Source organism: Sinocyclocheilus grahami, unplaced genomic scaffold, assembly GCF_001515645.1.
Source record: "Sinocyclocheilus grahami isolate Dianchi unplaced genomic scaffold, SAMN03320097.WGS_v1.1 scaffold66.1, whole genome shotgun sequence".
Taxonomy (NCBI): Eukaryota; Metazoa; Chordata; class Actinopteri; order Cypriniformes; family Cyprinidae; genus Sinocyclocheilus; species Sinocyclocheilus grahami.
In genome coordinates this window covers 497,952-522,335 of record NW_015505245.1, presented here as the reverse complement: position 1 = coordinate 522,335, position 24,384 = coordinate 497,952, and the positions used below count along the sequence as shown (strand labels likewise).

The following is a 24,384-nucleotide window of genomic DNA, read 5'->3' as shown; positions in this document are numbered from 1 at the left end:
AAAAAATTTTTTAGTTAATATTTGTCATTTGATTTATTTTATCCACCCGTGACCCACCCGCAAATAATCAGAATGCATTTATTACCCGACCTGCGGGTTATCCGCAGCGCGGATTATTATGTTTGCTGCGTAAATCAGACGGACTTACTGAAAATGCACATTTATTCTCTGCCAGCAGGAGGTGCTTTAAAGCGGGAGAAACAGAGGTTTCTGCAGTAACGGCTGTACACAAAGAAGTGCTGAGTTCACAAACGCTGCTTTATAGGGGTGCAACGGTTCTCTGTAAAAAATCGAACCATACGGTTCTCCACACACGGTTCGGCATGCACTAGGACCGCGGTTCAACTTAAATCTGACAATGCATCTGTAATATGGTTTGATAGGGTTCGGCTAATGCATGTTTCTGTTGATGGATACAAATTCTGGCTTCACAATAGGGCTGGGAATCGATTCAGATGTCCCGATTCGATTTTGATTCGCAAGCTCTCGATTCGTTTCGATTCTCGATTTTTTTGGATTACATTCAGTGAATATAGTTTTAATACAAATGCTATTGATATTTCTAAAAAATGAACAGTAAACATCAGTTTACAAATAGTGAATTAATAAAAAGAAATTAAGCCACATGCCTGTATTTTAAACCTATAATTTTTTGTATGGGTCCTTTTTTAAACAATAATAGGGCCCTATAAAATGTTCTTAATTTTTCTGGTAATCAGATGAAGGCATAAAACATTAATCTAATTTATCCTAATTAAATGAAAATTAAACTTTTTTTTTTTTTTTTTTGGCAAACAAAGTGCTGCACAACAGAGGTTTACTGTTAAAATTAAAAGGAAAACAGATGTGATTATTCCTTTAAAAATAAAGATGTATTATTTATTAGCAGTAGTAGCATTGATTCTTAAGACTGCCAAATAGTAATATATTCTGACAGTTTCTTAAGGTTAAACTAAACTTTTATTTTGAGGGGTTGCCGTGAAGAACTTGCAGCTGCTGTGAATGTGATATGATGGTAGTTTTCTCAAATGAAACGGTAAAATGCTAATGAAGTGACTCTCAGAGCAGCTGGAGATGACATTCGTGTTCATATCATCATGTAGTGAGATGGCAGAAGCTGAAAACTTTAGTATGTGTGTAGTAAACAAAACAGTGCGCCGCGCCATCTGCCATTCATTCATTCATTGCGGAAATCATGGCGCCTATGCGTGATATCAAATTCTTCCTCAGATTTATAGTATTACTATAACACTTCACCTGAGCATTGCGAAACACGCGTATGGCCATGATAAGCGCTGAATGAATGACAGGCTTTCTGTTGTAACATCGCGCAAGGTAAATAAGGGTAACACCTAGTGGAGAAGACTAATGATAAGATTCACGTTAATCAGATCTTATTTTAAATGTGTGCTGAAATAAATCCCGGAAAAGATCTATTCATGGCTTTTGAGAATCGATATCGAATCGACGTCATTTAAAAAAAAAGATTAATCGAAAAATCTTTTTTTTGCCCAGCCCTACTTCCCAATACATTACAACAAGAGCGATGAGAGAAAAAAACAGTATGTGGACAAACCAGTCACTCTTTGTTCAATGTGATTTATGCCGTCATCACGTGTTGATAGTGCAGATGAGACCTGAACAGCACATTGCTATCTGTGTTTAAACTAAACTCATTTAAGCCTTGCCAGTTTAAATATTAAAGAGCCAGAAGACATGAGCGCGCGCATTGAGAAGGTCTGTGTGTGCGCTCATCCGAAGCGCATGAACCCGCGTCTCTCAGAACGCGCGCAAATATTAAGCTCTCTTTGAAGTATTGTGCTTGAATGGACAAATTCACACAAAAATTGTCAAAATGCCTGTCTTGGTGAGTATCCTAGCAGACATAGTCGGCTGAACAAACAGTATCAGTGCGTTCTCTTAAAGTGACCGCACTTTCTTAAAGTTTAAACGGCAACAACACTGAAATCACTCACTGCTCTTGATTGAATAACTTTTGTAATTTTAATAAGGAATAATTTTAAATTTATGCAATGTTATTTTACATTTGATTACTTTATTAAATTTCTGTACCTAAACAACCTGAAAAGCACTGTTTATTTTATTTGTATCTTTGCTCAATTGCATTTATTTGTGCTGTTGCTTGTAGTTAGATTATTTGTTCTTATTTTCTTTATTTTTGTTTGACACTATAGTTTTTTCCCTAAACATAGCACATACCAAACTGTACCGAAACCGTGACTTTAATGGCGCTTTTCCACTGCGTGGTACAACTCTGCTCAGTGCGGCACGGTTTGCGTTTCCACTGCAGTTCGGTACCGCTTTAGAGTGGGCGGGATTATTCACATGTCGTTATAGTTGCGCCGCCTCTACTAACACGACTCCTAAAAAAAACTTTTTCAATCCGCATCGCCCCATCAAGCTCTCGCTGGACCCGCTCCTCTGCTATCAACGAGAGGAACGTCTGTTCTTCCGCAACAGACAAAACTTTTTTTGGGCAAAAGGTGCGCTCGTTCAAAACAGTTGCGTTCGATCCTTCGCTGGCTGTGCTGATTTAAATCTAGTGGTTCTGTTGTGTTTGTGTCGCAAGTTCAGTGACGCAGGTAGTGACGATTCTCTCCGGCCAATCCGTGATCAGCAGAGTTTACACGTCACGTTTTGGTAACGGTACGGTTCACTTGGAACCTCAACCGAGGTGGTACTAAAAAAAGTACCAGGTACTGTACCCAGTGGAAAACCCCCCAAAAGTGAGCTGTACCAGTGTTTCCCCTAGGTTTACGGCTTTGGGGAGGGGTAGATTCAGTTTTTTGTTTTTTTTCTGGACTCCTTTTTAATGGTTAAATTACATTTTATTAATCAAAAAGCATGTCTAATTAATTAAAATCATGAAACTTAAACAATTTAACATCAATTTATTAAAAGTTTAACACATTACGTTTAGGGCCCTATGAAATGTTTTATTTGTCCAACCTTGTTTTATTGTAACCAAATTCTGTTTTAGCATGTCTAATTTGAAAGCGTAAAACAAGTTTCATTTATTCTTACAATAGCCTTATGATTTTTTTGCTCAGAAATTCTGTGTTGTGTATTTACATTTTGTTTTAAGGCATAAGATATTCATTTAATCTATCTTTTAAGTAATGAAAATTAAACAAATTAAATTTTTTGGAAAATAAAGGTAATTTAATATTACAATTGAAACATTGAAGAAATATTGAATGCTAATTCCTTAAAAATAAGGTTTTAATAATTTTAGTAGTAGCAGTCTGTTACGTACATTCTACTCAACAATAGTAATATATTTCTTCCAATGCCCTCAAGTTAAACCGAACCTTTATTTTGACGGGTTGCCGTGAATACCATTACATTTCTGTGTATGACATGATAGTTTTACTCAAATGAAACGGTCAAATGCTGATGAAGTGACTCTCAGAGCAGTTCTGGAGATGTTGTTCATGTGTTTATGTCCTCATTAGTGAGCGTTTCAGTACGAGTACTACACAAAACCGCGCGTCTGCGCCATTCATTAACACAGAGACACGCAGAATTCATATTTAAATATGAATCGTTTTGCGGCTTAATATTTACAAATACTAGTGGGAGTGGGCTTACGTGTGTGTGTGTGTGTGTGTGTGAGCGCCGCGCATCGGGCGGAACTCCGCTGTGCGTGATACAGAGACCGCGACCATATTGTAGAGACTGAAATGACATGCCGTCCTGTAAATAAGATAAATTACATAAGGCTATTTAGTTTGCTTAATGAAAGAACAAGGTATAGACATCTTCTATAAGAAAGGTAACTTTAAATGACTTCTGTTGTGATCTGGCGCTACAGAGAAAATATAATTAAATAAAATGAACTTGACCTTCAAGGGGGGCGGGGGGTGCCGTTGGGAGGGCGGGCCACCCCCCTAAAATAATGGCAGGGAAAACACTGTGTACCATGCAGTGGAAAAGCACCATAAAACAGTGATAGAAACCGAACCGTGAGTAAGTTTAACCGTGGCACCCCTACTGCTTTATCAGGCATATAACATGCAAGATGAAATGAAAATTACATCGAAAATTTTCCTTCCTTCAAAATCTTCCTTCAGAAATACAGTGATATAAAAACACCCGCACCTCGTTTTGATTTTTTTTAAACATGCAGTACGTGCTCATGTTTATTCAATGAAGCCTTTTGGAAAATCGGTCAGTTTTGATATTGTGGTGAGCGCCTCAAAATAAATACATGTATGGGAAACACATCCCACAGCACAACCACCTGAGCCCAACTTCAGTCTACTCATCACCTTAACTTTAACTGCGTTTGTAGCCGGCGCCATAGCCAGACTGATAAACAAACACAGACCAGAAGTTAACTTCGGGCCAGGCACGTGCGCCCGATGAAACGTCTATATAAAGCTTGAAGCATCAGAATCGGTATCGGCCAATGACAAGATATCGGTACTCTGTATCGGCCGCAAAAATCCTGATCGGAGCATCCCTATAAACTATTGTTACACTGAATGCTATTTTAGTGAATCATGCTAGAAATGTATGATCAACAAAAAATAAATAAGACATTCTATTGAGAGAAAAAAACAATTGCAGCTGTGTTAGGGGCCGTTTACACGTCAACGGCATTTTGGGGACTGAAAACGCATATTTTTGAAAACTGGTTTCAAAGTGCAAGTTTTTGAAAACGCCACCGTTATCGTTTCCGTGTAAACACTCAATATGGGAATATTTGAAAACGGTGACGTCATGCGCATGCGTAGTACGTGTTAGGTATGTAGACATGCTCAGTACATGTCGATTTTAAAGGCAAGTGCGAACAAACATCTACAACAATGGCAGAGTACATGGTACTGTTGTTGCTGCTCAAGAGTGTTTCTGTCTTATAAACAAGCCTTGATATTACTTCTGTTAAATCACGGGATTTTGTCTGTTTCCATGACCGCTGTTTCATCTGCCATGTGATCCATTATCTGTCAGTCTCCGCCCCTTCGACGATCATGAGCGAACCAACAGACACAGCTAGTGATGCTCCCAGCGTCACCGCAGGTGTCTCACAACTTTCTCCTTCACTACTGTTTTTCTTTCAAATGTGTATGGGGGAGGGTTATTTCTAGATGTTCAGATCACCTTAACCTTTGTCTCATAAACAAGCCTTGATATTACTTCTGTTAAATCACGGGATGTTGTCTGTTTCCATGACCGCTGTTTCATCTGCCATGTGATCTATTATCTGTCAGTCTCCGCCCCTTCGACGATCATGAGCGAACCAACAGACACAGCTAGTGATGCTCCCAGCGTCACCGCAGGTGTCTCACAACTTTCTCCTTCACTACTGTTTTGCTTTCAAATGTGTATGGGGGAGGGTTATTTCTAGATGTTCAGATCACCTTAACCTTTCTGTCTTATAAACAAGCCTTGATATTACTTCTGTTAAATCACGGGATGTTGTCTGTTTCCATGACCGCTGTTTCATCTGCCATGTGATCTATTATCTGTCAGTGACTAATAGAGCTGCTGCTTCTGGTGATTTATAAGGGCAAAGGTTTGCTTCTGGTCTGGTGCACAAAAAGGACAGAATGAGTGTTTCAAAGTGATGAAATTTGGGCAACAGGTCTCGTTGTCTCGTTTGATTTTTAAAATCAGGATAATTACCAGTTGTATTCTAAGTGACAAGTTGTGCTTTTTAAAACATTAGTTAATTAGTTAATAACTAACATTAACAAAGGTCAATAAATGCAGTGAAAATATTGCTTTTTGTTAGTACGTAGTTAATGCTTTAACTAATGTTCACAAACAAAAAAATTTTTTATTTTTTTTTCCTGAACTGATGTGTTTGCTATATTACCGTCTTTTGTGGTCGATTAGTAATTAAGCATTTGTTCTCCACGGTAGCTGTGTTTTTTCAATCATGAAATTGATGTTAATATTCTGGGAGTTGAAATGCCACATACCACTATAATGCCAAAATTTGTGCTGAAATAGTTTAATGACAGATGAGATTTGCATAAAATTACTTTACTTTTTTTCCCCACACAGTATACACAGTATACACTACCATTCAAAAGTTTGGGGTTTGAAGAAATTCATATTTTTATTTAGAAAGGATTAGGGCTGGGTATCGAGCTCGATACTTTTTAGGCACTGACCGAAATGCCTCGATACCATCGAGTATCGAAAGAGTCGTCGTTCGGGACCAAATTTTGATACCTAAGGGGTTAATCTCATCATTGTCAGTGAGCCAATAAGCCTGCCGCACTAGCCGGTGTGTTCGACTAGAAGAGGTGCGGCGCAGGTAGATCAGTGTTTGACATCCGGGAGAGCGATTCGAAAGCGCACGGAGCAGTCTGCTCTCTTAGCTCTCGTGGTACTGTAATACACCGATCGGTCTGCACAGTCAGTCTGCGTCAAGTCGAGCAGTCTCCGCCCCTTCGACGATCATGAGCGAACCAACAGACACAGCTAGTGATGCTCCCAGCGTCACCGCAGGTGTCTCACAACTTTCTCCTTCACTACTGTTTTTCTTTCAAATGTGTATGGGGGAGGGTTATTTCTAGATGTTCAGATCACCTTAACCTTTGTCTCATAAACAAGCCTTGATATTACTTCTGTTAAATCACGGGATGTTGTCTGTTTCCATGACCGCTGTTTCATCTGCCATGTGATCTATTATCTGTCAGTCTCCGCCCCTTCGACGATCATGAGCGAACCAACAGACACAGCTAGTGATGCTCCCAGCGTCACCGCAGGTGTCTCACAACTTTCTCCTTCACTACTGTTTTGCTTTCAAATGTGTATGGGGGAGGGTTATTTCTAGATGTTCAGATAACCTTAACCTTTCTGTCTCATAAACAAGCCTTGATATTACTTCTGTTAAATCACGGGATGTTGTCTGTTTCCATGACCGCTGTTTCATCTGCCATGTGATCTATTATCTGTCAGTGACTAATAGAGCTGCTGCTTCTGGTGATTTATAAGGGCAAAGGTTTGCTTCTGGTCTGGTGCACAAAAAGGACAGAATGAGTGTTTCAAAGTGATGAAATTTGGGCAACAGGTCTCGTTTGTTCATAACATTTTTAAAATCAGGATAATTACCAGTTGTATTCTAAGTGACAAGTTGTGCTTTTTAAAACATTAGTTAATGCACGGTGAACTAACATTAACAAAGGTCAATAAATGCAGTGAAAATATTGCTTTTTGTTAGTACGTAGTTAATGCTTTAACTAATGTTCACAAACAAAAAATTTTTTTATTTTTTTTTCCTGAACTGATGTGTTTGCTATATTACCGTCTTTTGTGGTCGATTAGTAATTAAGCATTTGTTCTCCACGGTAGCTGTGTTTTTTCAATCATGAAATTGATGTTAATATTCTGGGAGTTGAAATGCCACATACCACTATAATGCCAAAATTTGTGCTGAAATAGTTTAATGACAGATGAGATTTGCATAAAATTACTTTACTTTTTTTCCCCACACAGTATACACAGTATACACTACCATTCAAAAGTTTGGGGTTTGAAGAAATTCATATTTTTATTTAGAAAGGATTAGGGCTGGGTATCGAGCTCGATACTTTTTAGGCACTGACCGAAATGCCTCGATACCATCGAGTATCGAAAGAGTCGTCGTTCGGGACCAAATTTTGATACCTAAGGGGTTAATCTCATCATTGTCAGTGAGCCAATAAGCCTGCCGCACTAGCCGGTGTGTTCGACTAGAAGAGGTGCGGCGCAGGTAGATCAGTGTTTGACATCCGGGAGAGCGATTCGAAAGCGCACGGAGCAGTCTGCTCTCTTAGCTCTCGTGGTACTGTAATACACCGATCGGTCTGCACAGTCAGTCTGCGTCAAGTCGAGCACACCTACTAGTTTACACCGGTTACACTCAGAGATGTGGCGCACACGAGAGGCTGTAGTGCGAATGCGTCCCAGCCCCCTTAGATGTAAGGCTACATTTACACTGGTGCGTTTGTTTTAAAATGAAAACGATCCTCGTCATACTGGCGTTTCCACTGCGTTTCAAGCCAGCTTTCCACTATCTCCGACAAACGACAGACCGGTCATTCAGTCATTCATTTGCAATGGAGAGTAGCGCGGGAGCTGCGTGGAGTTCCGATCATATGCAGATGTCCGTTCATACTACACGACCGAAAGCGCGTGTTATGTGACCATTAATACAAACTGTAGCATCATACTACATAAGACAATAAATGAGATTTATATTCCGCTTTTACTCTCCACTCACTTTAAACCACCATCGAGTGTTTGTAATAACTTCTGATTGCCGTCTAATGTGTGTTTTGGCCATGTAATGTTGCTGAAATTAAATGTTATTACCTCTGACTCTTGAGTCAGAGCAGCGATCATGGAAGAGAGAACACAGGCAGACAGCGCTGGAAGCTGCTAATGCTCATCAGTAAATCAGTGGAAAATAAATAGAAATCATGATTCACATGCTAGTGTAAATGTAGCCTAACAGATGTGTAAACTGAAGACCATTTGAGCTTTATTAAAACTATTTGCACTGATTTATTGTGTTGGTTACATTTTGTTCCTTTGTGCAGTGGCTCAGGAGATGAGTCTTTGAGATTGTATAAACATCAGCAAGCTGAAAAATAAAACCAAAGTTGTTTTTTTTATTTTTTTTTTAGATGTAATCTTGTTAAAATTGATTTCATAAAATTGGTATCGAAAAAAGTATTGTTCAGGAACCGGTATCGATATCAAATTTTTTTTAATGATACCCAGCCCTAGTAGTAACGTTAGTGTCCATGTTGTGTTCACATTCCAACTTAAAAGAGCTTTATTAAAACTATTTGCACTGATTTATTGTGTTGGTTACATTTTGTTCCTTTGTGCAGTGGCTCAGGAGATGAGTCTTTGAGATTGTATAAACATCAGCAAGCTGAAAAATAAAACCAAAGTTGTTTTTTTTATTTTTTTTTTAGATGTAATCTTGTTAAAATTGATTTCATAAAATTGGTATCGAAAAAAGTATTGTTCAGGAACCGGTAGTGAAGTCAAGGTATCGATATTGAAAAATTGAGCGATACCCAGCCTTAGAAAGGATGCATTAAATTGATCAGATGTGAAGATTTCGTTTTTTCGGTCATTTTTATTTAAACTTTAACAAAAAATCCTGAAAAGAATGTATCACAGTAGTTTCCACAGCAATATGAAGCAGCACACCTGTTTTTAACATTAATAATCAGAAATGTTTCTTGAGCATCAAATCAGTATATCAGAAGATTGATTTCTGAAGGATCATGTGACCCTGAAGTCTGGCGTAATGATGCTGAAAATTCAGCTGTGCATCACAGGAATAAATTACATTTTAAAATATATAAAAAAAGAAAACATTTAAAATTGTTATATTATTTCACAATATCACTGCCTTTACTGTATTTTGATCAAATAAATGTAGCCTTGGTGAGAATAAGAGACTTGTTTTGGTAGTGTAAACTTGATTGACGAGCCTGTCTGAGCACATTAGTCAGTATTGATTGGTTGATGCCAGTATCTCCTGAATGATTGGTCTGTTGAAGTTAAGCGTCAAGTGGTTATGGTTCTTGTTCAAACTGGTATTTGATCTGCTTGGAATATGATGCTAACATTGGGATCATGCTGATTCTTAAGAAGCGATTGTTTGAACGGCTTAAGGTATGTCTGTTACATGGTTATATAATTCAGATGCTTGCACTTTGTAGGTAGGTTGATAGTTCATCCAAAAATAAAATTTCTTCCTCATTGGCTCGCCTTCATGTCATTTCATTCCAATGTGATTTGTTGCTTCTGTGAAGCACAAAAGAAGACATTGGGGTGCAGTGTTTTGGACCCCATTGACTTAAATTGTATGGGCAACAGTTGGCAAACAGTTGAAACATTCCTCAAGGTGTCTTATCTTTTGCAAGGAAAAATTCATGCGGGTTTGAAATGACATGAGTGAGGAAATGATGACAGAATTTAAATTTTGGGGTGAACTATCCCTTTGAGGACAGTGAAACTGAAACCCTAAAATATTTTGATGTCTTTTCTGAATTTGTAGTTTCTGACCTTGTTCTCAAAAGCAAGAATTCCTCACAAAGCGCTGTGGTTTTTTTTACAGCAGCAAAACAATTTGAAGATTTGTCAACACTTTGACCATGGCATAACTTTTTTTCAAAATAAACCACGAATAATCACTCTTCCTCTCTGTGCACGACCCCCTGCTAGTGAAGTGTCACTGTTTGTGTTTGTTCTGCTCAGCCCCATAGTGTCCGCTTCATTTGTTTTTTACTTTAAATACTGAAAGATGTGATTTTTTTTTTCCATAGAAAAGACTGACCCTTTTTCTCTTTACTGCCCTCTTTCTCTGCAGACAGCAAGCTGGCGGCCACAGCTGGGAAGAAGCAGACCAAGAAGAAGGTGGAGGAGGTGGTAGAAGAGGAAGAAGAAGAATATGTGGTGGAGAAGGTTCTGGACAGACGGGTGGTGAAGGGCAGAGTGGAGTTCCTTCTCAAGTGGAAGGGCTTCTCAGAGTAAGTAACTAATATCTGCAAGATTTTGCATTCGTGTAAGGCAAGGAGCTTGATTCCTAAAAAACATGTTGGTCATTTTATCGTTATATAAAGATCTCTGGGAGAATAAATGGTTTGCTAATAAAAATATAGCCTTTGATTTTGGTTGGTGGTCCAGCCCTTCAATGAAAAAGATGGTTGAGAATATATTCCCTTTTCCTTAGTGAAGACAACACATGGGAGCCACAGGACAACCTGGACTGTCCTGATCTCATTGCAGAGTACCTGCAAAAACACAAACCAAATGACAAGAAAGAGTCTAGTGGAAAGAGGAAAGGAGAATCTGACACAGATGGTGGGGAAGACAGCCGGCCCAAAAAGAGGAAAGATGAGGTTAGATTTAATCATTCCCTTACAGGGCTGTACGTTAACTTTTTTTGCACATAGCACTGGTGCTACAGAGGTTGAAAGTTTTGTAGCACAGGCCAAACAGTTGTAGCACAGGGACACCTTCAGCTAATAGAATGTGCGCTGTAGCACGATACTACGACATTTCTTCAAAAGCAGATTGTGGAGACATTTTAATCATTCACCGTCAAAAATATTGCACACCCCTAAACCAAGTCAATCAATCTCTCACACACAAACAAGCACAACGAAATCACTTCACACTATTAAGCGGCTGTGTAATGAACACGCAAAACTGTATCGCACGTGTGCTACAGTGGTAAATTTATTCATGGCACAAACCAGTTTTTCCATAGCATGCTATAGCACGTAGTATATGTCGCACTGTACAGCCCTGCCTTAAATGAGTACGATTTTGTAGACTTTTGGTATAAAAATTGCGCAAGTTCTATATTTTATAAAATATGTATGTTTTTTTTCTTTTTAAACATTTCCTTTCTTTATCTTTCTTTACATAAGACTGTGTACATGTACTATATTTAAGCATTTGCCAGGCACTTTTAGGTGTTTATTAAATTTTATGTACTTTTATATCCCAGGTTTTGCTTTTTATAAAAACTACCAGACCAACAAACTTTTAAATGTAAAATTTTTTTATTTTATTTTGCTTTCATCAATTATATGTGCTCCTTTTCAAATACCTTTTGAGACATGATGCATGAAGAAAAAAAGATGAATACAGGGGTTCTGTGCCTTAATGATTTTAAACGGTCTTAATTCGCCCTTTCACATATTAAGGCCTTTACAAAGTTCTCAAGTTCATAAAGTCATGGCATTAAATGTTGCAGACCTGCCAAACTCAGACCTCATAGTGAAAATCAAGGTTTTTTTTTTTGTTTATTTGTCTATATGGTGTTTTTAATATGCCTTTTGACAAACCATGTGCCAATCTATCAATCAACACCATTGCTGAGTATTTTCTCCTTAAAACTAGTTTCCCAAAGGCTGACCCAGAAATACGGTTTGAAACAGCCCTCGGTTTGCTACGTCACAAACCAATAACCGATCACGTCAAGGGATCGATTCCTATCACTAGCATGCAAAATATACCAATACCAGCACAAAACCAAAAATAAATTAAAGCAAAAAAAACCCATGAAGCTGTGATTTAATGTGAATTTAGAACCGCTAACTTGCATTATAACCTGTGGCAACAGTGTAAAAGTAGCCCGGAGTCAGACCAACCTCTGCACTTCACACGCGTATGTTTGCGGGCGCAAATTAAGAATCACAAACGGCTGTATTCGAGTCTTCAAGGCATTTTAGGACACAACATCGTCAAGTAAGTAACTTTGACGAATGTTACAGTATTCACTGTAGTTGTCCGCTAGTAAAAAGATAGTTTTATCAGTCATTATCCGTGTATGCCATTTTTTTGCATTTACTACAGTTCAGTGGATCAGGAGGCGCTGGCTGGTGTGACTGAGTAGAGGCGGGACTAATTTGCATATTCATAGAGCAGCGTATAGTAAATTAGGCAAGGGTGTAGAGTTGCATTCAAGCTATTTTATGGAATGAGAATTATTTTCACAAGAAAAAACATTTAAATATGTAATTTTGATTATCAAAGAAGTTTTAGGGGATCAAATATTTGACTACAGGGGGGACTTTAAGGTATACTGGGATTTTTTTTTATTTTTTTATAGCATTTAAAATTACTAAAGTACTCCGTTGTGCCAAACCATCAGAACCAAATTAAAAACAGGTATTTATTGAACCTTGGGCTAACTGTATTGTTGCATTCCTACGGTTTACTCTAAAATACTATATAACAGGAATATCACAAACTGAGTGCAGACTCTTGAGTACTAACCTATGAAAAATATTTAACATGAAGTCTAGCATTTTGCACATTGTGCAATTACGATTTTGACATTAGCCATCAAGGAGCTTCAAGTAATGTAGGAATAGGCTATATGATCCCCGGTATCACCCCCCACCCCCCTTTTCAAAGGTTGGCAGCTCTGAATGTTGGTTGCATTTCAAAAAATGGATATCTTCCTTATTTTTGTTTTCCAATACAAATGTTTATGCTTTCTCAGACTGAGAAGAAACCTGTACTGCATGTGAATAATAAAATACTGACATGGTTTCCTTGTGTTTTGCAGCAAGACAAGCCAAGGGGCTTTGCACGTGGGTTAGAACCAGAGCGCATCATTGGAGCCACAGATTCCAGCGGCGAGCTCATGTTTCTAATGAAATGGTATGTAAAGATTAAGATTTAAAAGTGAAATGTGTGATTTCTGCATTACTGGCATCACAAAATAGAATTGTGAAAATAATTAACACTCCCCACCTTTGGTCAAACAAACACATCAGATCCCGAACTCCAGATACCGGTGTTGCTGTTTTAGACTAAGCTGGATGGTCACAAAAAAAAAGCAGGGTTTTGTTGGCATTTTTAGCACAATTAACGTAAGATTATGAACAGAGACACTTTTTTTAAAGCTTTTACTGTAGCACACTTCACCTTTAAAACATTGTTTGTATTTGAGTTCTTGTGAGCACATTCATACTCGCGACTCCCTCAGATCTGGTAACCAGGGGTATGTTTCCCAAAAGCAGCTATGGTCGCAAGTTCCATCATTACCAATAGAGTTCAATGGAACTTACCACTATAGTTAGCCAACGATGCTTTTGTGAAACACACCCCAGTTTAGTTTTTCTTTTCTTCAATACAGATTATGAAACTTGCTGTTTGGCATGTTGAGCCAATGGCCAGATGCCTCTGGCTAAATTACATTATTTGAAGCGTTTGTATGTAAAGGAATGGTTTACCCAAAATGAAATTTGCTAAAAATGTATTTACCCTCAGGCCATCCAAGCTGTAGAAGAATTTGCTTTTTCATTGGAACGGATTTGGGGAAATTTAGCATTACGTTTCTTGCTCACCACTGGATCCTCTGCAGTGAATGGGTGCAGTCAGAATGGTAGCCCGATAAACCGCCAATAAAAACATCCCAATTAACATCTTGTGAGGCAAAAGGCTGCTTGTTTTTAATAAATTCATTATCCATTTTCATAAATGCATTTCTTTTTTTATTTGCTTTCTCTAGTGAAAAAGTCATCTTGAATCAGGAGAGAAATATGCACTGATCAAGCACCGTTTACAAGCAAAAAGAGTTCTAAACAAATATGTCAGTGGATTTTAATCTGAGAGGACTACATTGGATATTGGATAACATTTATTATGGATTTTGGACTGCATAATAATTGTTTCAAGCCAGTATTTTAGCCAGAAGCAACAGTTTGAAAACAAGATGCATTGATGGATTTGTTTGTTTCAAACACAAGCTTTTCACTTCACAAGACATTAATTAATAAACTGGAGACTGTTTTGTTTTTTAATTAATTTTAATTTTGGGGTTCCTTTGATCATTCTCCCCCTGCTGCTTCTCTACAGGAAAAACTCTGACGAGGCAGATCTCGTTCCGGCAAAAGAGGCCAATGTGAAGTGCCCACAGGTGGTCATCTCATTCTATGAAGAGCGACTGACATGGCACTCCTACCCTGCTGAGGAAGAAGAGAAGAAGGATGACAAGAACTAGGCCTGTGAGGGAGAACGAGAGCGGTGGCAGGTCAGGGCCGTGTTAGACTAGTTTGGGCAGGGTGGGGGGAATTCGGGATATGGGCAGTTCAAAGATGGGGAAACAGACACGCAAAAGCTCTTTTACTCTCAATGCCATAAAAGCTGGACTCAATATATATTCAGAGCAAGATATGCAGACGTGGAGTCATCTTTAGTGGGCAAAAGTGAATGTTAGTCAGAATACTGACCACCGTAAGAAACACAGGATTACTGTACTTCCTCTTTGCTTCTCTTTCTGATGGATTATGGGAAATGGGGTGTATATATGCTGCAGTAGTTGCTCAGTAGTTATTCACGGCTGATAAAAAGGTGGTTGACGTCTGATGAGGTATGATATGCTAAATGCGGTGAATCCTATGTGCACATCCTCATACCTTCTATGTTTTTTCAGTCTAAATTGGAACGTTTCACTGTGTAATACGCCACCCTAAGTTAAAATACAGTAAGTACACCGCAATTAAAACTGAGAAGAAAAACAAACAAATTCACAGTGTGATTAATTTGGTGTGTACACCGTTTTCTCTGAATCTGAGCATAGTTTGTTCAAAACTCCGTTTTATGTGTAGTTACTGTGTTTTGTCTTTTGTAAGGCGGCATGGCCCAATTTCTTAAGCCTTTTTCATTTCCTCATTTGTTTAGACTTCATCTTCAAGTCATTTGTTGTGTAAATACATTTGTCAAAACTGTTGTCACCTTATTAGTGAGCAAATTGCTGTGTATTGCAGTCTTGCTGTTTTAGCAGTATTTCTCAATTTGTATTCACCATGTATACAGTATTCTGATCTTTTTTGTTCACCAAGCAATTAAAACTGAGAAGAAAAACAAACAAATTCACAGTGTGATTAATTTGGTGTGTACACCGTTTTCTCTGAATCTGAGCATAGTTTGTTCAAAACTCCGTTTTATGTGTAGTTACTGTGTTTTGTCTTTTGTAAGGCGGCATGGCCCAATTTCTTAAGCCTTTTTTCATTTCCTCATTTGTTTAGACTTCATCTTCAAGTCATTTGTTGTGTAAATACATTTGTCAAAACTGTTGTCACCTTATTAGTGAGCAAATTGCTGTGTATTGCAGTCTTGCTGTTTTAGCAGTATTTCTCAATTTGTATTCACCATGTATACAGTATTCTGATCTTTTTTGTTCACCATTTGAGGATATGTTGCGTATGCGTATATATATATATATTCATACGTTTTTTTTTTTTTTTTTGATAACTTCCTAGTCAGCTTCGTAAACTGCATGTCCCATAATCTCATATAAACCTTTTTTATTTTTAACTATTAGATGTCGGTGTGTTTAATCAGTTGCATTACTGTGGAGAGGAAATGTGCTCTTTAGATTCCAGCTTTTCAGACTGATCTTTCAAGTATTATAGGCTGATCAAGGTCTGCCAGACCTGGCTCGTAAATACTTTGGGAAAACATTGATAAAGTGTGACACTTTGCTGTTTTACCCTCTTTTTCGGCGGTGCTCAAAGAGTAGAATGTACTACACTGCTTCAAGGCATCTTTTTATCATAGACATATGTAAATGTGTAGTGAAGGTGAAAAAACTTGCTAATATCATGCTACAGGTCAGGTCTTTTAGTATCACGTTTGCACCAGCATAAACATGTTAGTATTGACAATATGCTAGAGATTTAAAATGTTATCAATATCTTCAAAAAGTTTTTAAAATGGTTAAAATAGTGCTTGGGTCACTGGATACTGTTTTTTGCTAAGTATGGTATTGGTAGGGGCATAAACTTCTGTGTACCGGAGGAGCCTGATGTACTTCTAGTTGTACACAATCAGTAATGTGACTGCATTATATTCCTTTCTGATTGTCTTTTTCTCTTTTTAAGTGTACTGTTAAAAGCATGTTACTTTCTTTCATTTTCACATTTTCAAGGGGAAATGTTTATTTGTTCATTAAAATAAACCTTTTTTTATATTAATTCTGTTTTATTATTAAAGTTATTTTATAAGAAATTTAGTTTTTCATGTTATAGTAACCTGTTTTAAAAAACAATTTAACTGAAAATTACATCAAATAAATATATTTTAATTGAAACAAGAACAATCCCAGCTTGTCACCAAGAACATGAATTCACTGCAAAATGTTTAACACAAGGTACATAAACAGTTGAATATAAAAAGGCTTAGATTTATTTACAAGGCTTTTTAAAACATGAAATCAAATCCAGACCTGGTATTTTAAAAAAAAATAAAAAAAATCAATGAATTGTTAAACTAACATAAATTCTAATAAAGCCCCCACATACTCAAAGACAAAACTCCAGTTCATTCAAAACATTGTGGGTCAAAAATACTTTACAGTCTTGTTAAGTGAATGGTTGACTAATATGTTTTTTGGTATTAGGGGAATAACAAACCCAATCCCCCTGCCTTATAGTTAAGGTTAGGGTGTCACTTAATCATGTAACCTATTCAGTACACATCAACAGCCACACCTACATATGATCAGTCCTAGAAAGGTTTTGACAAAGTCACTGTGCCTGTTTATGTTTAAGCTTAAGGTATGTGGAGCAGTGGAAGATGTTCATGTACTCTCCGTTGAGTTGGTTTTGAGGGGATGGGCCTAGACACTTGATCAGTAGCCGATAAACAGGCATTGCGAAAGTAAATGTGCCCGTCTTCTCGAATTACAAAACAAGCCGGGCTGGTGCTGGACGCCAAGCCAGCACATGCTCAGGCATTTCTAACAGTGGTCAAACTTCAAGCTGGGGTCACAACAAGCCTGCCCGGTCAAGTACAGACGCCCTCGTTTAAACTACAGTGATTCAGACGGGGATTTTCAAAACTTTAAAAATCATGATTGTTTTGCTTAAGAAAAATTTGAAATTGCAATTCTGAAGAAAAAAAAAAAAAAGTTTATTTCAGGGATTAATAAAACCTGAACATTAGACCAGTAAATAACGCTATTTACTTGAAGTTCTGACAAAATCTTCTGACAAAAGTTCTTCAGTTTATGTAAAAATGCAATAAAATGTTTGAAGAATGCAAGTAAAAAATGTATTAACTAAAAGTTTACATCAAATTTTGAGCTTACACACCTTTAAGGGAGTATGCCGAAATATATTACTGATGTGTCAAGTATTTTTTGAAAGTAAATACAAATATGTATTCATTTGAATGAGGAAGTTAAATGAATGATACAATGACTTTTTCCATTCCTGAATGAATCAATGTGTTTGAAAAAATCGGTTGAATGAATGATTCAATGACTCGCTCATAATGAATCAAAGAGTTTGAACAAATTGACTTAACAAATTGTTCAAAGACTGACTCAAGAAAGTCATTTAACATCATAACGATGTTGAAAAGACCAAATATACACAGTACAAAAATGGTTTTGATTAATCCACCAGTTTGATCGTATGTGTCACAGAGACATTAATAGACAACGCTGAATCGTAATTTTACAATAAATGATGATTGAAGCAAGTTGTTCGCTATCACTGAAAAAAAACAAGAAGTAAAATTTACTTAATTTTAATTTTGCAAGTTTTTGCACTCATATTTTAGTAAAATTTAAGTATGGAATTAAGTAAAATCTATAGCTCTGAAACACCATAGCACTGAAAAAAATGCCAATAAAGCATGTGGTTCACTTAAAATCGCGTATGTAAAAAAGTAGACAGCTCATTATCCTTTTTAAGGTAATATGTTTACTCAATATATATATTAACTGAATGAACAGAGACCTGAATATTTGGCGCACGATACACAATGACGGTGACAATCAGTGAATAGTGTTGGAGTATGAACGGGTCGTTTTGAGTAAAAAAAAAAAGGAACTCCAAATGTCACAAAACAGCAAGTTACATAACCTAACAACAAAAGCAACCATAAAACAGTGTAAATACATCTCGAAAACAGCTAAATATTTTACCTCATTAATTATTCATGCCCAAGTGCATGATGGGAACAACGGGATCATGACTTTGATATTTACTTATATCAATCTTTTGTAAACAAAAAAAACAATCTTTGTAAAAATAACAAACAATTCCAAGTAAAATATACTTATAAGTTCAAACTTTTAATTTTACAAGCTTAAATTGAGTACTAATATTGAATTTACTCTTTTTTTTTTCATTCTTGCCAGGACTAAATTATTTAATGTAGAAATTACATTTGTTTTTCTGTAGTATTTACTTCACCACAAAATCATTTTTATCAGTGATGTAGCTCTAATTTGCCATCATCTCGCAACCATTTAAGTTAATGTTTTAAAACATGGTATCATTTAAAAACACTATGTAATCTTTAGAAAATCCCAAAATGAATATCTTTTTCCATCAATGAACTAATCCTAACAGAATCCTATCACAAAAAATTGTATGTTCCAACCCTCAGCTAAATTGAATTTAACTTATGTTAACTAATCATTTAGCTCTGAACTGAACAGATGAGATGTTCAAGTCTGTGAGGAAGGATCCTTTTTCTCCGAACTACATGCTTCTAATAATCACTAGAGAAAAAAAAAGTCCACAGTCTGATCCAGGAACACCGTGCTGCCCGTCAGTACTGGTCAAATGTGCCATAGGGCCGAATTTGCAGCCTTTTCTACATACCACAATAACAAACAGACTGGCTCTTGGTTCAGAAATAGCCCTGTGGATCATGTGCGTGAAAACCTGTCAAATCTGATCTGGCCTGCACATGTGAGGACTTGACAAATGCATGGCAACTGTTTCTAAGTACAGGGTCCTTACTCAAGGGGAATTCAGGCTCACTAACTGTGCAGCCTCTTATTCTGTTACAAAGCCCACTGGAGGAACAGAAAGTAAAAAGCATCCAGTTGAAATTACCCTAGCTATCCCACAGAGTTGATGCGTGTGCATAGAAAGCAAAAGAAAGCAGCTTGATGCTTCTCACAAATGTCAATAATGTGGACGCACAGCCAGGCAGATTCTCACAGTCACACTAAATAGTCTGGACAGTGTGTGCACATACCGGCAGTCTGCTGTGGGTCATGTGACAAACCAGTTTAACACAACAAAGGAATAGTTTACCCCCCAAAAATTTATTTTGCTCACCCACAAGCCATCCAAAATATAGATGAGATTGTTTCTTTATCAGAACAGATGGAGAAATTTAGCATTACATCACTTGCTCACCCATGAATCCTCTGCAGTGAATGGGTGCCGTCAGAATGAGTGTCAAAACGGAAATGTGATGTGTATTATTGGGATGTTTCCAAGTACTCCACAAGACTCCAGTCCATCAATTAATGTCTTATGAAGCGAAAATATGGTAAAAAAGGCTAAAATTTGAGTCCTTTATCCATAATATTTTTCTGTCAATATGGGGTGCTGTGTGTACATTAATGAGGAAAAAAATTAACTTAAATGATTTTAGCAAATGGCTGCAATATAACAAAGAGTGAAAAATTTAAGGGGGTCTGAATACTTTCCGTACCCACTGTATGTATATATATATATATATATATATATATATATATATATATATATATATATATATATTTACCTACAGTAGTAACATCAAGATAGTTGATGAACAACTTTTATATATGGAATCCATACATTTACAGACAACAGACAGTTCTTGGCTACAAATAGAGCTAACCTTTCCCTGTTCTGGAGGGGGATTAATGAAAGCGATTGGTCTCTTGGGTGTCTGTGCTGTTGTTATTGGAAGTCCCCTTAGACTCCAGAGACCCCTGTGGCTCTTGTGACAAGCATGGCAGTTGACTAATATGTTTTTTGGTATTAGGGGAATAACAAACCCAATCCCCCTGCCTTATAGTTAAGGTTAGGGTGTCACTTAATCATGTAACCTATTCAGTACACATCAACAGCCACACCTACATATGATCAGTCCTAGAAAGGTTTTGACAAAGTCACTGTGCCTGTTTATGTTTAAGCTTAAGGTATGTGGAGCAGTGGAAGATGTTCATGTACTCTCCGTTGAGTTGGTTTTGAGGGGATGGGCCTAGACACTTGATCAGTAGCCGATAAACAGGCATTGCGAAAGTAAATGTGCCCGTCTTCTCGAATTACAAAACAAGCCGGGCTGGTGCTGGACGCCAAGCCAGCACATGCTCAGGCATTTCTAACAGTGGTCAAACTTCAAGCTGGGGTCACAACAAGCCTGCCCGGTCAAGTACAGACGCCCTCGTTTAAACTACAGTGATTCAGACGGGGATTTTCAAAACTTTAAAAATCATGATTGTTTTGCTTAAGAAAAATTTGAAATTGCAATTCTGAAGAAAAAAAAAAAAAAGTTTATTTCAGGGATTAATAAAACCTGAACATTAGACCAGTAAATAACGCTATTTACTTGAAGTTCTGACAAAATCTTCTGACAAAAGTTCTTCAGTTTATGTAAAAATGCAATAAAATGTTTGAAGAATGCAAGTAAAAAATGTATTAACTAAAAGTTTACATCAAATTTTGAGCTTACACACCTTTAAGGGAGTATGCCGAAATATATTACTGATGTGTCAAGTATTTTTTGAAAGTAAATACAAATATGTATTCATTTGAATGAGGAAGTTAAATGAATGATACAATGACTTTTTCCATTCCTGAATGAATCAATGTGTTTGAAAAAAATCGGTTGAATGAATGATTCAATGACTCGCTCATAATGAATCAAAGAGTTTGAACAAATTGACTTAACAAACTGTTCAAAGACTGACTCAAGAAAGTCATTTAACATCATAACGATGTTGAAAAGACCAAATATACACAGTACAAAAATGGTTTTGATTAATCCACCAGTTTGATCGTATGTGTCACAGAGACATTAATAGACAACGCTGAATCGTAATTTTACAATAAATGATGATTGAAGCAAGTTGTTCGCTATCACTGAAAAAAAACAAGAAGTAAAATTTACTTAATTTTAATTTTGCAAGTTTTTGCACTCATATTTTAGTAAAATTTAAGTATGGAATTAAGTAAAATCTATAGCTCTGAAACACCATAGCACTGAAAAAAATGCCAATAAAGCATGTGGTTCACTTAAAATCGCGTATGTAAAAAAGTAGACAGCTCATTATCCTTTTTAAGGTAATATGTTTACTCAATATATATATTAACTGAATGAACAGAGACCTGAATATTTGGCGCACGATACACAATGACGGTGACAATCAGTGAATAGTGTTGGAGTATGAACGGGTCGTTTTGAGTAAAAAAAAAAAGGAACTCCAAATGTCACAAAACAGCAAGTTACATAACCTAACAACAAAAGCAACCATAAAACAGTGTAAATACATCTCGAAAACAGCTAAATATTTTACCTCATTAATTATTCATGCCCAAGTGCATGATGGGAACAACGGGATCATGACTTTGATATTTACTTATATCAATCTTTTGTAAACAAAAAAAACAATCTTTGTAAAAATAACAAACAATTCCAAGTAAAATATACTTATAAGTTCAAACTTTTAATTTTACAAGCTTAAATTGAGTACTAATATTGAATTTACTCTTTTTTTTTTCATTCTTGCCAGGACTAAATTATTTAATGTAGAAATTACATTTGTTTTTCTGTAGTATTTACTTCACCACAAAATCATTTTTATCAGTGATGTAGCTCTAATTTGCCATCATCTCGCAACCATTTAAGTTAATGTTTTAAAACATGGTATCATTTAAAAACACTATGTAATCTTTAGAAAATCCCAAAATGAATATCTTTTTCCATCAATGAACTAATCCTAACAGAATCCTATCACAAAAAATTGTATGTTCCAACCCTCAGCTAAATTGAATTTAACTTATGTTAACTAATCATTTAGCTCTGAACTGAACAGATGAGATGTTCAAGTCTGTGAGGAAGGATCCTTTTTCTCCGAACTACATGCTTCTAATAATCACTAGAGAAAAAAAAAGTCCACAGTCTGATCCAGGAACACCGTGCTGCCCGTCAGTACTGGTCAAATGTGCCATAGGGCCGAATTTGCAGCCTTTTCTACATACCACAATAACAAACAGACTGGCTCTTGGTTCAGAAATAGCCCTGTGGATCATGTGCGTGAAAACCTGTCAAATCTGATCTGGCCTGCACATGTGAGGACTTGACAAATGCATGGCAACTGTTTCTAAGTACAGGGTCCTTACTCAAGGGGAATTCAGGCTCACTAACTGTGCAGCCTCTTATTCTGTTACAAAGCCCACTGGAGGAACAGAAAGTAAAAAGCATCCAGTTGAAATTACCCTAGCTATCCCACAGAGTTGATGCGTGTGCATAGAAAGCAAAAGAAAGCAGCTTGATGCTTCTCACAAATGTCAATAATGTGGACGCACAGCCAGGCAGATTCTCACAGTCACACTAAATAGTCTGGACAGTGTGTGCACATACCGGCAGTCTGCTGTGGGTCATGTGACAAACCAGTTTAACACAACAAAGGAATAGTTTACCCCCCAAAAATTTATTTTGCTCACCCACAAGCCATCCAAAATATAGATGAGATTGTTTCTTTATCAGAACAGATGGAGAAATTTAGCATTACATCACTTGCTCACCCATGAATCCTCTGCAGTGAATGGGTGCCGTCAGAATGAGTGTCAAAACGGAAATGTGATGTGTATTATTGGGATGTTTCCAAGTACTCCACAAGACTCCAGTCCATCAATTAATGTCTTATGAAGCGAAAATATGGTAAAAAAGGCTAAAATTTGAGTCCTTTATCCATAATATTACTTTACCCAGTGACTAAGTCATATCGTCTGAAACAAGAGAGAAATATGCACAACTCAAGCACCATTTACAAACAAGTCCAAAACAGTTCTAAACAAATATGGCAGTTGAGAGGACAACAGAGGATGTACTTTTTCCATGGGAGGAAACATTATTGTGGATTATTGACTGGTATTTTAGCTGGAAGCAATGGTTTAAAGTTAAAACGCCTAATAATGTATTTGTTTCTTAGAAACACACAGCTTTTCACTTCACATGCTGTTAACTGATGGATTGGAGTGGTGTGGATTACTAGTGGATTATTGTGATGTTTTTGTCAGCTGTTTGGACTCTCATTCTGACGGCACCCATTCACTGCAGAGGAACCACTGGTGAGCAAGTGATGCAATGCTCAATTTCCCCAAATCAGTTCTGATGAAGAAAAACTCATCCACAGCTTGGATGGCCTGAGGGTGAGTACATTTTCAGTATTTCATAACTATTTACTTATTTTGGAGTGTTTCTACTTATACTTGAGTCTGAAAATCATTAGTCCCAGTTGTGTTTACAATATAGAAACTTATATAACATGCTAGTATACATCATGTGTTACCCCCATTGCCCAGAATACTCTGGGTCTCATGAACCTCTCACGGTCAGTAGAACAGAAAACAACATGCAACACTTAAGTAACGCATGGAGAGGAACCCCAGCCAAGCTGACGTATCAGATGCTTGAAGTTGCTTAACACTCAGCTGTGCCTCAGGGCAAAGACAGGGACACATGTGTCTGTCCAATTAAATAACAAACCATTTGCATATCCGGACCAGACATGTCTGGTATACAGCCAGTTCTGTCTGGGTGTGTGTTTACAGAATTACAATTAGTGAAATTAGGTTGTTTGATATGGTTAAGCTTTTTATGTATTAACAATATTTGAATGAATGCATATCATGATGTATAGTATATAGTCTTCTTTAAATTAATTTTGTACGTGCAGTAACTTCTTTCCAAGTAATTTTGCAACTCACTGATGAGTATTTTGTATAATAATAAGATTCATAGGTGAAAACACGTCCTTATTTTGTAGGGTACAAGTTAACTAGAAATTATGTGCCATGAGGAAATATAACTATAGTTCAAAGATCAATAAAGTCAGATGTAACAATTGGTTTT

General features: G+C 36.9%; 1 protein-coding gene across 2 annotated transcripts; it reads left to right on the top strand.

Annotated features, from left to right (window-relative positions):
- The first annotated feature begins 4,896 nt into the window (after positions 1–4,896).
- cbx1a (chromobox homolog 1a (HP1 beta homolog Drosophila)) lies at positions 4,897–15,030 on the top strand. Of its 2 annotated transcripts, XM_016271870.1 has the most exons (6): positions 6,420–6,486; positions 6,678–6,746; positions 10,355–10,514; positions 10,718–10,886; positions 13,070–13,164; positions 14,365–15,030. In XM_016271870.1, exons 1-6 carry the CDS (start codon positions 6,438–6,440, stop codon positions 14,507–14,509), a joined length of 687 nt encoding a protein of 228 aa, XP_016127356.1. In that variant the 5' UTR covers positions 6,420–6,437; the 3' UTR covers positions 14,510–15,030. The 2 variants fall into 2 exon arrangements, with proteins under 2 accessions (XP_016127357.1, XP_016127356.1); XM_016271871.1 differs by lacking the exons at positions 6,420–6,486; positions 6,678–6,746 and adding an exon at positions 4,897–5,046.
- The last annotated feature ends 9,354 nt before the right edge of the window (positions 15,031–24,384 follow it).